General features: G+C 56.3%; 6 protein-coding genes across 6 annotated transcripts; 2 read left to right on the top strand and 4 right to left on the bottom strand.

The window, feature by feature from the left end:
- Window positions 1-1953: 1953 nt before the first annotated feature.
- Window positions 1954-3573, top strand: PG997_012932 (uncharacterized protein; the record flags this gene model as incomplete). Its single annotated transcript, XM_066817246.1, has 1 exon — window positions 1954-3573. One exon carries the CDS (start codon window positions 1954-1956, stop codon window positions 3571-3573), a length of 1620 nt encoding a protein of 539 aa, XP_066662938.1.
- Window positions 3574-4055: 482 nt separating this feature from the next.
- Window positions 4056-5761, bottom strand: PG997_012931 (uncharacterized protein; the record flags this gene model as incomplete). The annotated part of the gene is made up of 4 exons (XM_066817245.1): window positions 4056-4846; window positions 4914-5080; window positions 5104-5484; window positions 5571-5761. 4 exons carry the CDS (start codon window positions 5759-5761, stop codon window positions 4056-4058), a joined length of 1530 nt encoding a protein of 509 aa, XP_066662937.1.
- A 1572-nt stretch (window positions 5762-7333) lies between these two features.
- On the bottom strand, window positions 7334-8020 carry PG997_012930 (uncharacterized protein; the record flags this gene model as incomplete). The annotated part of the gene is made up of 1 exon (XM_066817244.1): window positions 7334-8020. One exon carries the CDS (start codon window positions 8018-8020, stop codon window positions 7334-7336), a length of 687 nt encoding a protein of 228 aa, XP_066662936.1.
- Window positions 8021-8778: 758 nt separating this feature from the next.
- PG997_012929 (uncharacterized protein) lies at window positions 8779-10014 on the bottom strand (the record flags this gene model as incomplete). The annotated part of the gene is made up of 2 exons (XM_066817243.1): window positions 8779-9013; window positions 9089-10014. 2 exons carry the CDS (start codon window positions 10012-10014, stop codon window positions 8779-8781), a joined length of 1161 nt encoding a protein of 386 aa, XP_066662935.1.
- A 1028-nt stretch (window positions 10015-11042) lies between these two features.
- Window positions 11043-11711, top strand: PG997_012928 (uncharacterized protein; the record flags this gene model as incomplete). The annotated part of the gene is made up of 1 exon (XM_066817242.1): window positions 11043-11711. One exon carries the CDS (start codon window positions 11043-11045, stop codon window positions 11709-11711), a length of 669 nt encoding a protein of 222 aa, XP_066662934.1.
- Window positions 11712-12146: 435 nt separating this feature from the next.
- On the bottom strand, window positions 12147-14167 carry PG997_012927 (Kelch repeat-containing protein; the record flags this gene model as incomplete). The annotated part of the gene is made up of 3 exons (XM_066817241.1): window positions 12147-12690; window positions 12780-13830; window positions 14056-14167. 3 exons carry the CDS (start codon window positions 14165-14167, stop codon window positions 12147-12149), a joined length of 1707 nt encoding a protein of 568 aa, XP_066662933.1.
- Between the last annotated feature and the right edge of the window lie 51 nt (window positions 14168-14218).

Genomic DNA, 14218 nt, shown 5'->3' with positions numbered 1-14218 from the left:
AAAGAGTCAACTCTGCGTGTTCCTCCATGGAGTACATACATGTAGTCAGAACCTGCTCCCTCCTTACCTGTACTCGGTACAGGCATGAATCCCATCACCAACGTTGACATTGGGCTTATGTCCTCATTGGGCTCATTTCACATGTATATGACCACTGTCCGTGCATGAGTGACAAATCCGCCTATCCATCAGCAATATGTTCGTTGAGATTTGTGCACTCCCGAGGCCCCAATAGACCTCCCCATGCCCTGGATACCAGTGCCCCTGAGACGAATGCACCGGCATTGATAATGTCAGATCCTGCGAGGAGTGCGCTTAAATCATAGCAGATCGGTCGATCAAAGCTCTAGGCCTGGTTAGAGCCACTAGCATCGACATCATGCCAGCCAATACAACATCTGGGCCAATTTCAGCATGCATCCAAGGTTCGGTACACTGGAAGGTCCTTATATAGATTTCGCGCCACTCCATTTGGTCCAGCTGGTACAGCAGTGTGTATGGAGTTAACAGAAAGGGGCAACATCGATCCCTCTCATTGTTTGGGTGTTTGGGGCTGGAAGCTATCTGCTACATGAAAATTCGGACGAAGCAATGTGCAACATCCTCTCGGTAGCTATCGGCAGTCATGGAAGCGTGCTATGTTTCGTGTCAAGTCTCACGCACCGAGCCATGCGCCTGGCGTCGCCTTACCGAGTATCGTATCACGTCAATCTCAATTTTTAGGTATTCTAACTTTTGTGCCCATCCATATGTGTGTCCCCGAGTTCAATGTTAGCTGTCCCCTGGCCGAAGCACACTGGATTAAGCGTTGGTGTAAGCAATAGCGCATCAGCCCCCGCCAACCACACGCGTGTGGCTGACCCTCGTGGATTCCAATGTTGGTTTTGGAATTGTTGAAAACCAACAAGGTGGAACTGGACGTACTCGTACCAACCTCCCTCTCGCATCTCACAGCCAGTGACAGGTTGCCGCAAACATGGGCCACATGCCGACGAATCACGAAATGTGTGACCATTCCATGGCGACGGAATGCATGCCGAATTGACGTATTCGCAGCTGTCATTCTATTATGTCGCCCATTGCGGGAAAAAGACCATGCTTTTCGTCCAGAAGGAATATTCCGAGCCGGACCAGCCGGGTAGGTTGTCGTTTCTGGTGGCACGTTTCAGATAGGTCATGTTTCCTATTTGGCCGATATGTGCCACTGCGATTTCTTCATCGGATCGAGTGTGGCAACGTCATCCGTGCTACACGCCGTACCATTGGTGAGGAGCATCGCTACATCGGGACATCATCTCAATATCGACTGCAGCGCCAGTACGACGTGATGGCGCAAAGCACCTGGCCTAACTTCTATGCTGCCGTACCGACTTGTCAACTAAAGATCGAAAAGAATTGCACACGTCGGTCGCATGGAAGACGCCGGCGACCAGGAAGGACGTGTCCATATCGGCCAACCTTCCCCGCATTGAGTACGACCGCTTCTCCACGGATCTCCAACAGGGGTTTCCGGGTGGCTGTGCGAGCCCGTTTCGAATACGACACTGGGCCGAGGCATATCATATCCCGCGATCAGATCACGCCGAGGGGGCAAGGTGTGTCAAAGGGAAGATATTCCATATCTGAAAAGTTTGTTTGTTTCGTTGTCCTATCGCTGCGTACCGAGATGGCAATAAGCATCTGGTCCAGCCCGCGCCCTCCCCCTACTCCAATTGGGTTGGACCCTATTCCATCTGTGCGCACATCTGACTTCACCTGGGAAGGGTCATCGTCTCAAATGCTCCTGTCAACTTGTCAACGTCTTCAGCGAGCCATTGAAAAACATGCTGCATCCTGCCGCTGCCGCAGGATTCCCAGGAATCTGACGTTTTTGGTTGGTTTGACAAGAGTATCCCTACATCATCGCCGAGTCTCCTTGTTTCTTTTATTTCATAACATCAAAATAGTGTTACAATGCTTCTCGACCACAACCCATGGACGTACGCGGCCGTGGTGGGAATGAAATATGGCATCACCTATATCGGCCTGTGGTGCTTGGTCTACTTCTTCTTCGTCGCCTTCGCCTTTGGACTAAAGGGGATCTCCCACCCGGTATCCATCGTCATCGAGGTCTACGGCCTGATCGAGATCCTCTGGTACTTCATATGGTTCCTGCCCTTCAAGGCGCGCCTGCAGCGGCCGGGCATGCCCATGTCCCCGACGACGCGGGCGCAGCGCAAGAAGCTCATCGCCAACATCCTCAAGAACGTGCCCGACGTGCGCCTCTTCGTACGCAAGTGGTTTTGCTATGCCCATATCGACCAGATTTACCGCGACAACGTCAAGGACTGGCTGGCCTGGGCCCTCTTCGCCCGCGACAGCAAAGACCTGAGCCCAGAGGAATGGGACGAGCTGGACGAATACGTCGACGAGGCCCAGGAGGTGGCCGGTCTCGACCTTCCTCCCGGTAGGGCCGATGGGAAGCCGATGCGGCTCAACCTGGAGCCCGTCGAGATGTACCACCGGCCCCTGCTCTGGTACTTCTTCATGAGCTTTACCGAGGTCGCATGCTGGGCCTTCCTGGCGGTCAAGGGCTTCACGTTCTACCGGCAGCCACGGGGTACCTTCTTCTCAATCTTCCCGTTCCGGCCCATGACGCTACTGGCCCCGAAGGCGTCGGCGTCCGACGAGTTTAGCTATTTCTGCCGGCCCCACCGATCGAAGACGCACCGGCCCGTGCTCTTCGTCCACGGCATCGGCATCGGCGTGCCGACATACATGACTTGGCTGCCCTCAATTCCCAAGGACATCGGCGTCATCGCCGTCGAGATCATCAACGCCTCGAACCGCATCTGCCCAGAGGGCGTGCACCCGAGCGTCTTCGCGCGCGCCGTGGCCAAGATCCTGCGCCAGCAGAAAATCGACGACTTTGTGTTTGTCAGTCACTCGTACGGCACCTTCATGGCGCGGCCCCTGCTCAAACACCCCAAGGTGGGGCCCAAGATGAACTCCATGATCCTCTGCGACCCCGTGGCCATCCTGATGCACCTGCCCAACGTCGCCTACAACATCACGCGCCGCGTCAGCGTCACCACGCCCGAGATCGAGATCGACTTCGGCGCCGGGCGGGACCCCATGATCGCGCACACGGTGTGCCGGCGCCTGCACTGGCCCGAGCACATCCTGTTCCGGGAGGACATGGCGGGGCGGCGGACGACGGCCGTGGTGGCGGGCCGGGACTGTGTGCTGGACGGGCCCGCCGTGGCGAGCTACATGTACTACGGCAAGGTGGACCAGACGTCGCACGCGGACCTCAAGGAGCTCGAGAAGACGTGGGACACGTGGACGGGCCGCGGCGACATCGAGCTCATGTACCTGCCGGACCGGGACCACGGGCAGTCGCTGCTGCTGCCCAAGCTGGCGAAGCGCATCTGCGAGGCCATCGCGACGTACTGCGACATGTCCAAGGACCCCTCGACGATGGAGCCCAAAAGCGAGAACCCCCGACCCCCAGCCCGCCCGAGGAGCACCGCGGCCTCGGCGAGACGGCCGGGATACCCCTGGAGGACATCGCGCACCACTCTCAGAAGGTAAGGACGCTGACGGCCATGAAGACGGCCGACTCCCATTCCTTCGAGGACGGCATGACCATGGTGGAGTCGCCCCGTGACGAGAACGAGTGGCGGAACACCACCTTCATTGAGTCGTACGCTTCGAGCAGATACAGTGTCCCCGACCCAGCCCCAGCTCCGTACCGGGCCACGAGAGATATGGTGTAAAAATCGAAATCCTGATGCTAACAACATTCCTGGCCCGCTCTTAGTAATTCCCGGACGGACGGACGGACGGACATACAGACGTTGACGGCCCTCCTGAAATTACCAACTTTGGAATTTCCTCTCCTTCTTTTTCTATTCTTTCTTTTTTCCCCTTTTCACCGAGACGACAGGGGGTTGGGTTGGCATGGAGTTTTGATCTTCAACAGGAAGAAAGAAAGGATATCATTCCACATCGTATATATACCGTGCATTTCGAAATAACTGTATGTACAAATCCTCAAGTAAATAAATAAACCATCAGTCTTCTACTTTGAGCGCAATGTCCACCACCGCCCGATTGGGCCCTTCCCACCGGTTCCTCCGGACGACCCAGAGCGAGACGGCGAAGATCAGGACCCCCGCGAGCATGGGCCCGCTGTAGTTCATGGTGGAGGCGTCGACGGGGGTGGTCTGCGGGAACGGCAGCCAGACGATGACGTAGACGGTGTAGACGAGGGCGACGACGTTGACGGCGCGGCCCCAGCGGCCGAGATTCCAGGGGCCCAGCTCGATTCCTTTAGTGGTGGACCGGGCGTGGAGCACGACGGCAAAGACGACGGCGTAGCTCAGGTACATGGCCATGGACGAGAGGGAGGTGATGGCGCCGAGGGCGATGTAGGTCTCGCTGCCGAGGTTGAGTAGTGTTAGCAGGGCGACAAGGAAGGAGGTCAGCCAGACGGCGCGGAAGGGGATGCGGTAGCGGCCGTCGACGTGCCCCAGCCAGCGCGGGAGGGCGCCGTCGCGGGCCCAGGCCCAGGTCAGGCGCGAGACGGACGTCATGTTGCCCATGGAGGCGCTGGCGTTGAGGAAGTAGAGGAACCCGCCCAGCGCCGTCGTCATGGTTTGGGATCGCGTGACGTGCAGCAGCACGGCGATGACGGGGCTCGCGGCGTCGAGGATCGCCTCGACGGGCGGCATGCAGAAGATGGTGACGAGCAGCGTCACGAAGCCCATCGAGACGCCCGAGAAGATGGACCAGAAGAGGGATTGCGGCACAATCTTCTTGGCGTTCTTCGTCTCCTCGCCCATGTGGATCACAGCTTCGAAGCCTTTGGTGGGGTCAGTCTCGACTCGCTAGGGGCTGACAGGATCACTCAACGGGATTGGGCTGCTTACCGATGAATAGCCAGACGTTAGATAAGGAACCGATTTGGCTGGCCGCGTAGTAACTCTCCCAACCGGACGAGACATTGGTCTGCCTGAAGATGTCGCTGCTGTTCTTCGGGGCCATGATCAGGAAGATGATCATGAAGGCGACGAAGAGCAGGATGTTGAGGACACCACTAAACAGATCGAACCAGGGAACGGCGCGGAACGCGAACAAGTTGACCAGCGTGATGACGGCGAGCGTGCAGAGACTGATGAGCGTGGTGCGCCACCCTCGACGACGTAGTCCGGGTAGTTGAGCTGGATGATGCCCTCGAGCACGGCGGTGCCGAAGTTGACGCTGCTGGCGAAGGTCGCGACGTAGCCCGTCCAGGTGACCCAGCCCTGGATCCAGGTCAGGAAGCGCCGGCTGCCCGCGGGCGCGAAGTGGTACGTCCAGTAGTACTGCGCGCCCGCGATGGGCTGGATCGAGGCCAGCTCGCTGAAGGATGCCGTTTGGCACAGGGCGCCCACGGCGATGACGATGTAGCTGGCGACGTAGGCCGCGGGGCCGCCGTTGTACATGGCGTAGTACATGTTGCTAGGGGAGGACGCATCTTTCAGTGGGTGTACTCATAAGGATCTCACCAATCAGGGCAGGACTGGCTGGATGGCTGGCCGGCTTACCCTGGCACGGCGCTCCAGGTGCTCATGTACATGAGCGACAGGGCGAAGAGCTGCCATTTGTTGAACAGCCTCCGCGTACGTGTCTGGAGGATGGCGAGGTTCTCCTCCGACGTGCTGGCCGATTGCGAAAGGGACGCCAACATTTCCGCCTCATTGGTGCCGACGGCGGTCGGCTTTTCCGATTGGCCCATGTTGTTAGCAACGGCGAATTGGCAAATTCCAGCCTGCGATTTGGCGAAGGGCCCTGACCGGAGGGGTTTGAGGCGATTATTGGGTGTTCCGTCCGATAAGTAGGGTTCCGGTAAACGTTCAGCGCACCGCCTCGTGCGCGACGACAACCCGGGCAGCCATGGCGAGTTATATAGCTCCCGATTGAAATATGGAACAGACACGGACTCTTGCCTCAAGCTACCTAGGCCTTAGGATCTGGGAGGATCTAGATTCTCCATGTGGGTAGCACAAGAGTTCGCAAGTGTCTTGGATTCCATGCGGGGTTCGTATGGAAGGAGATGCAGCAAGCACAGTAGCCAGCTAGCTGGATCAGAGCAGTCCCGGGGCATGACTTGATAGGGTCTAGATAGGGTTGCGATCGCCCCCAATGGAGCCCTTGTCTCGGTTCCGTAGGTGCATGGGCTGCTGCGTTTGCTTTTCGCCGAGGAAAAAGGAAGAAAATGCAAGATGGTTTGTTGCCTCCCATGCAAGGCCAGCAGCACGATATCCAGTCAGTCTTGCTTGATTGGAGAGAAAGGACCGACTCTCCTCCCGGGCAGCCCCCTGTGATGATGCACGAATGAAGGAGTTGCACCCAAACCACCAAAGTCGCATTAGACAGTAGCTCGTAGCCGGGCTTGTCTCGGGTGGCTTGGCTCACTGCCGGCAGAGCTTGCACACATGTCGAAGTACCGAATTTTAGTGGTGTCGTTACTGCTGACAGTGCTAATGCCAGCGAACGGAACGAATCTCGTCGTTTTCCTGGGATGGGTTGCCGATGAAAAAGCTTCCACTGATTGTCATGTATGTGCATTTGCCCCCTTTTCCGGTAAAAGGTAAATGCAGAGTACTGACTACTTAACGTATCTACCACCTGCTCAATAAAGCAGCAATTGCACGAATCAATACTCCAAAGGAATAACATGACCGGATCTCAACAGCAAGAATTCCGAATAAATTCGACTGCCCGAGGGTTTCTTGTGCGCGAATGTAGGTGTCGCGATACAGTAAGCCCACCATCCCCCTGCTCCTTGGCAACTTTGGGCTGAGCAACCGACTCCGCAGAGCCGCTGGCGCAAAAGACAGGGGTCATTTCTGCAATCAATCTCAACGATGAGCACCACACCTACGCTGCAACTTAAGATTTTCTCTGGGAAAGTGTACGTATACATGATGCATAGAAAAATATAATTACTTGTGCCGTCAGTTGTATTGATGCATCGTCTCTACGGAGAGTAGGGCAAAAAGTTGAACCGGACCCGATTTGAACGGATGACCTTCTGGACTGGAATCAGACGCGCTACCGCTGCGCCACCGGTCCTCAGTTGCTTGTCGCACTGTGTTACAGTAACCAGTATTTATCGTCTCCTATATTAACCGCACAAAAAGCTCTATGGATATCCTATCTATCTATCTACAAAACGCCCTCGAATACTCCTCCAAAACCCAAAATCCAAATCCTCAACTTCATCGCCAATGCATTATCCAATCCCATTGTCATAATCTCATCACCCATGTCTCTTCATTGCGCACCGCGTTGCATCCCATGGCCATCACCGCTTAACCTTGTCGCGAGACCCATTCACCATCCGATCGAAAACCAACCCCCCAATCGCGCTCTCCACGGCGTGCCGCTTATTCTTCTCATCCCCCGCCCCGCGCCCGAGCGCCAGGTCCACGGCCACGGCCCCCGCCGCCGCCGTCGCCACCCGCCGCATCTTGTCCGGGTTCCCGCGCGACCGCCACGCCTCGGCGGCGGCGGCGCCCGCCGCGGCCTCGGCCGCCTGCTTCCAGTTCAGGTCCAGGCCAAAAGGATCCTTGCCGCTGCTTGACTTCTTCCGCTCGTGGTGGTGGTTGGGTTGCGAATGCCGGCGGCTGGGGTGGTGTTGGCGGTCACGCTCGTCGCTGTAGCTGGTGCTGGTGCTGATGTTTCGGCTACGGGTCACGGGGCCCGTTGAGTACGAAGGCCGCCGTTGACTGTGGGCCGGGCGCCGCCGCCGCTCGACTTCGTAGATTTCTTCGTAGTCGTAATGTCTGCCTTTGGGTGGAGGGCGCGGTAGCTCGTAGTGTTCTTGCCGGTAGGTGGAACGTTCGCCGTCGCTGGCACGACGTCTATGCCCGTATTGTTGGTACTCCCTGCCGCCGTCGCGGACGTAGGTGCTTTCGACGGCGCCAGGGCCACGGTGGTGCCGCGGTGGGCTATAGTCGTCGTAACGGTCGGAGCGCCGGCCGTAATCCATGGTGGGGTTTTTGTGGGTTCTCTCTCCACTTGTTGCGGGTGTTCGGATCTCCCTTTGTCTGATCTCGGGTAGAGGCTTGTGTGTAATCTGATAACCAGGCCCGATATGAAAAAGGGGAACTATTTATTGATAATTAAGATGGCAGTGTCCGTCGTATCCCTGGGAAGAGCGGATGCGACAGAACCTTTATATGTCTACGGCATGGTCGGAAGCGTTGTCTGGGATTTGTTGTAGATTGCTCTCGATGCTACCATACCTATTCGTTCGGCTGGTTCGGAACCTGATTTACATTGTCTATTACCTGCTATAGACCCAGCCTGCATGGTTGACTCACTCGCTCACTTGGCGATTGAGCAAACCCTCAGGATGATCTCATCTTGATCGTAATATGTGGAGCAAACCAGTTTAATGACTGGGCCGACTATTTCTGAATTGCTCGTTGGCCGGGGTGCATTCAGGGTCTTTGGGGAATTCTGCCTGACGGCGCCCGGCGCGCTGGTCAACTGACGACTGCCGTAGGTAGCTCGCCTCGTCCTCCGATCCAGCGCGTGTATTGTGCTAGGCATGCTCGCGCCATCAGCCTTGTTTTTGCTTGGCCCATAAAATGACTGCCGTAGCATCTCCCTTAGCGCTCTTTGCGAATGCCCTAGGCCCTAGTCTTTCGTAGCACACTGCCCGATTGGGGAGCAGTAACCTGGCCATGCGCAAGAGTATTGCCACATTAGGTCGCTTATGGCGGTTGTGGTTGCTTGGCCTCTTCAGGGTGAGGAAGGATCGTATTCCTGGTGGGCCATTTTGGCAGTGAGCGAACTACCTTCTTTAGCATGCTCGATTTGGCTCTCAAGGTAGCTAATCCATTCGATTGTGTCGTCATCGGAAAGTCTGCGGTCGGGGCCTACGCAGCAGACCTCGATCTCGCGTGCATCGCGAGCATATCCGAGAGCAAGCTCTAGATCATCAACCTCGACGCCGAGCTTGGAGGCGCTCCAGTAGCTGCGCTGAGTGTTAGTGGCGATGTTTCATTATACATGACCGAATCAACGGCGGAGGCAGTCGGCGACAACATACGTGTGATACAGAGCCTCTCCGTATAGTCCCTGGTCCTTCAAAAGCTGGATGAGCTCCTGTGCGACTCCTAGCGCCTCATCAGGTCCTTTCAAAAAGGGTTCATGGTCGTCGTCAGTATCCGACGAGAAGTCGTCATGATAAAAGAGATACTCTTCCAGCATATCGTCGAGTTCAACAGCACGTTCGCCCAAGGCATCGAAAGCCGGGTTTGTGCAAGCCGAACACTGGCAGGTGAAGCCCCAAGCTTCCAACGTTTTCTGGCGTTTCTTCCGCGGCTGCAGAAGGTCCACGTATGTGGAATGGATCTGGTCTCCGGCCTTGATGTCGTGGATCGCACGAAGGCTCAGCTCCTTGGTTTTTGTGTCAAAGAACTCGTAGATGTCGGGCCGACACGAGTGGTTCATTCGACTGAAGAAGGGATAGACACCACGCCCGGAACCACTGCCGGTTTCGAGGTTGTTGGTGAGGAAGATACCGTAGCATCGACAGGTATGATCGACAAGCTTGCTGAGTTCGTGATGGGACATTCTCTGGCCACTCTGGTTGGTGGCAAGATTGTCTTGGCACCACTGCCAAAGCCTCGAGCGGACATTCTCTTGACTGACGGAACCCCAGGCCAGAGGATCGAGACTGAGACTCTGTAGTCGATCAAGGTTGGCCTTGGAAATCTGGTGAAGAGCTTTGCAAAACTCAATAGCGGCCTCCTCATCGGGCACTTGTGGTATGGAGAGGACGGCCAACTCGACGGCTATCAGGGCGCCTTTGGGGATGTCTTGGGTAGCGAAAACACCAAATCCAGATGACGGCGTCTTGGCAACCTTGGCCAGCTTAGTGACAGCTTCTTCGTGCGGATGTATCACGAGTGACGACAGCTCCTCGGCGGTGAGGTCCACCTCACCAGCAGTGCGCCGATCCTGCGAAGCCATTTTGGCTGCGGTCGAGATTGTTCCTTGCGGGTGATGGGAGAGGGAGGGAGTTTAGGGAGTTGAGGCGAATGTGCGGGATCACCGGTTGTTGCAAACGTGCGCCATATTGAAAGGCGGGTTGCTGATGTCTGACGGGTTTAGGCCAGAAACAGAAAGATAACCAGAACTATGTCGATATTTTGCATGGGGGGGAAAGCATCACGCGCGAGAGTCATTCCCGTTAGATTCGAAGTTTTTGGTGCGTGGACGGGTGACAGACCCACATGGCTCTCAGCCACAGCTGGCCAGATTCTTCCTCAGCCAGGTCTCAATGTCTTCAGGCATCTACTTCGTACCGAATGTACTGATACATGACTGTATGTGCTGTCTGGATAGCCAGAAAAATAGAATGCTCGCGTCCATTATTCCGGAATCGAAATTTGACCTTTGCGACTCAACCGGAAGCGCTTGAACTTGGGTAAAATGGTCGATTCTTGGGGTCTGCACCGGGACAAATTCGGCAATCGACTCAACACCAGCGCTACGCCCTATGACGTTATGCTCGGAGTTAAGTCAGGCGCAAACGTCGAGGGTATTCGTTCCAGGCTGTTTGGTGCGTGCTGAGAATCCTGGACTCCAGCTCGGCGACCCGGGGCAAGGGGAAAGGACACTCGTTAATGTGAAGATATCAGCTGGATTTCGTTCCTTCACTGCGCGCTTGACACATCACCGTATCCAATTCACAGGTTTGGCTGCAAGGTTCGCAGCCGTCTTCAGGCGTCAACTGCGCCGGCGCTCAATTTAGCACAATGAGGAAAGTCGATGACGTCAAAGCCGCCATGAAGCTACCTCATTGTCGGCCTTCGTCAATCTCGAAAACTGCGAGAAGCTACGGCACATTCAATATTGTCATAGATTTGCTGTCCGTATATAAGGCTAAAGGATGAGATTGACCAGCTATCCAATATCCGATTCAACGGGATTCACAATTGCCTCGATATCAGCTTGTAAAATCCATTCTCCAAGACCTGAGCCAGTACCTTTTCAAGATGAGTAACACTACTGTCGCGGCCCTGCAGGTCGCCAGCATCACCTCATCCCTCATGGTCGCCGGCGGCATCGCCACCATGTCACTTTTCGACATCCCCATGCTGCAAGCCCAGCCCGCCTCGCGCTCGCTGCCCTCGATCCGGTGGCTGTTCAGCCGGGGCTCCCACATCATGCCCACAGCAGCCTTCGCGGCGGGGACCGGCTTCGTATCCCTGGCGTTCCTCGCCCTTCCACCCGCGGCGGCGGCAGCAGCGGGTGGCAACGTGCTGACCCGGATCCTGGCCGGGACCAAGACGCGCGGGTACCTCGCGGCCGCGCTCTGCAACTTCGCCATCGGCCCCGTGACGGGCCTCATGCTACCCACCAACATGGCCCTGATCAAGAAGAACGAAGGAGCAGGGGGGACGCGGAGCGTCCAGGCTTACAAGGACGGGGCGCGCCAGTACAAGCCTGGCCAGTGGTCGGTGAAGGATAGCATCGCGGGCAAGGGCGAGGGAAACCAGTTCAAGGCCCTTAGCGGGCCCCAGGAGAAGACGCCCCCGGGCTCGTCCGCGGCCGAGGATGAAGAGGTGCGGGGACTGTTGGGCAAGTTCGCGAAGATGAACGCGGTGCGGGCGGCTTTGTGTATGATTGGGGGTGTTGTAGGTTTATGCACGTCATTGGCGTAATACCTAGCATACGTTAGTGTCATGATCCAGTGAGTTACAAGATGTTTAATGTATTATATATAGTTCTATATATTTGAAGTTTTGCCTGGTACCTATTCACCTCTTTCAGATGATTGGTTCCCTACACTTATGTTGTCACATCTGTGTTAGATAATTTGTATACGAAACCTGGTCCCTCTATATTCAGTTTACTCCCCCGGCGCTTTCTAGGGGACTTTATCATTCTGTAGTCCTTTGGGCTCATATATGAGTAATACACTCGTAAAAGCCTTTCTCCTTCCCTCCGTGCCGCTCCCTCACTCACACTCTCTTCATCCTCAAATGTGTAGATACCAATTTCAGGTAGTCAGAGGGTTTAAAGGAAGCATAGCAAGAATCTCTCAAATAGATATGGTATATATGTGTAGTCATGTATGTACGTAATTATATAATATATTATCGATATAATACAGCAAACCCTCGAACCCCCATCCTAAGGCATCTCATAAAAATGAGACTGTCTCCCATGCTGCTGGCTACTATGAAGGATTGGCGGCCCCCTGTCGTCGTCATCTGCTGCTGCTGAGGCTGTCCTTGAGGACCAGTAGTTGTAGCAGCCGGCTCATAGCTTTGGGCCTGGAGCTCCATAGGTGATTCGGACGGCGGGGCCTCATAGAGCCCCGGCGAACTGGCCGCGTAGGGCTGGTACTTGTAGTCGTTGGCATCGGCTGCCGCCGGAGTTGTCGCCGCCGGGGCGTACTCGGGAGTCGCGGTCGGCTTCTGCTGCTGCGCCGCCTCCCACTGCTTCTTGGAACGGCGGCGCCGGACCAGGAAGAAGACCAGGGCGGCTAGGGCGACGGCTACGATGCCGCCTACCACCCCGCCTACTATGGCTGCCGTGTGTGACGTCGATTGTAGCGTGTTTGGCTCGGATGTGCTGTTATTGCTCTTGAACAGGTTCATCACGTCTTCCGAGATCCAATCCACCTTATCTTGGTTTCTGTGATAGGGAGTTAGTAACATTCTAAAAATAAAGTCCGAACCGACCCGTTTGACCGAAGTTCCAGGTCAAAGGTCAAGAAGACATACCCTGCGTTATACCAGTCCTTGACCATGGCCGGCGGCTCATACGCGGGTGCAGAAGGGTCGTACTGCGATCTCCACCGCAATTCCGACAAGTCCAGGACATTGATGCCGTTGGCCCAGGGGTCGGGGTCCCGGAACATGGGGTAGTACTGCAAGTCGCTGTTGGCGCCGCCCACGACGGCCATCTGGCGACTGTCCTTGCCCAGGAGGGCGCAGGCCTGGCCGATGCGTGGGGCGCCGATGTCGATGTCGGTCTTGAACCATACGAAGCCTGGGATCGAAAGGACGTAGACGTCGGTCATGGACTTGTTGGCCGCCGCGTCGTAGCCGCCGTACATGAAGAGCTCGTACGAGCTGCCGCCGGGTGCTGCCGCCGCCACGACGCAGGCGCGGCTCCGCGGCGACGGGATGTCGCCCGTGGCTAGCTGCGAGTGCCACGTCTCGGTCTCCATGTCCCAGAAGGTGATGTTGCTGAGAGACATGAGCGCGTCGTTCTTAGCGTCGTAGTCGTTCGGGCGCGCGATTTCCCCGCCCACGACCATGACGATGCCCTTGTTGTCAGTGCCGAAGGTCGGCAGGCACGAGAGCGTGCCCGACACGATGGTGCCGTAGGTGTTGAGGGCCGCCGTCGATTGGTTCGCCCAGCCGCCGCTCTCCATGTCGTAGGTCAGCATGCCGGGGACGGGGAAGTCCTTGTCGCCCGTCTTCGCCGTCGGGTCCGTCCAGCTGGAAACAAATCCTCCGAGGTAGAACCCGGTGCCGCGGCAGGTCGTGTCCGCCGCCAAGCTGCTGCGCGCGAGGTTCATGAAGACGTCGACGTTGGAGGCGATCTTCTTCGACCACTGTTGGCTGCCGGCATCGAACCCCCACAGCGCCTTATCCTTGGTGACGTTTCCCCAGGGGCCTTGGCCACCCCACATGTACATGGCGTTTTGCGACTCGTCCACCCATAGCGCCGCGTTGTCGAATACGGGCGCATTTTTGGGAATGACCTTGATAGGAACTGTGGTGTTGCTCCAACTTTGATCCAGTGGTATTACCAGAGTGTCATTGACTGTTGGTCAATTCGGTTAGAAATGCTTCTCAATATTGCGTTTCTCGGTCTAGGAGTTGTCATCATACACTGCCGCGTAGCTTTCTGCTCGGCCTTTCCAGGCGATAGATACTGCGCCACCTCGCCGCCATCAATATAGAGGCTGTTCCCAATCACCGCAACTGTGGCCAAGAAAACTCAATCAGTGTTGCTCTCAAGTCAATGTGGGCTTGTTGGCAGACTTACGCGAATGGCCCGTTCTCCGTATGAAGTTCTTGGTGCTGTAGGGATCCGTACTCCATGCGCCTCCGAAGAAGAGGCTTGACGCTATCGCCGCCGAACGCCAAAGATGCACCATCATGACACAAACAGGAATGTCAAAACACCACACCCGAGAAAAAAGAATCGG

This window comes from Apiospora hydei, assembly GCF_038363865.1.
Source record: "Apiospora hydei strain CBS 114990 chromosome Unknown utg000009l_segment0_segment0, whole genome shotgun sequence".
Lineage (NCBI taxonomy): Eukaryota > Fungi > Ascomycota > Sordariomycetes > Amphisphaeriales > Apiosporaceae > Apiospora > Apiospora hydei.
Note: the sequence above shows the minus strand (reverse complement) of the source record. Positions and strands in the feature narration are given on the sequence as shown.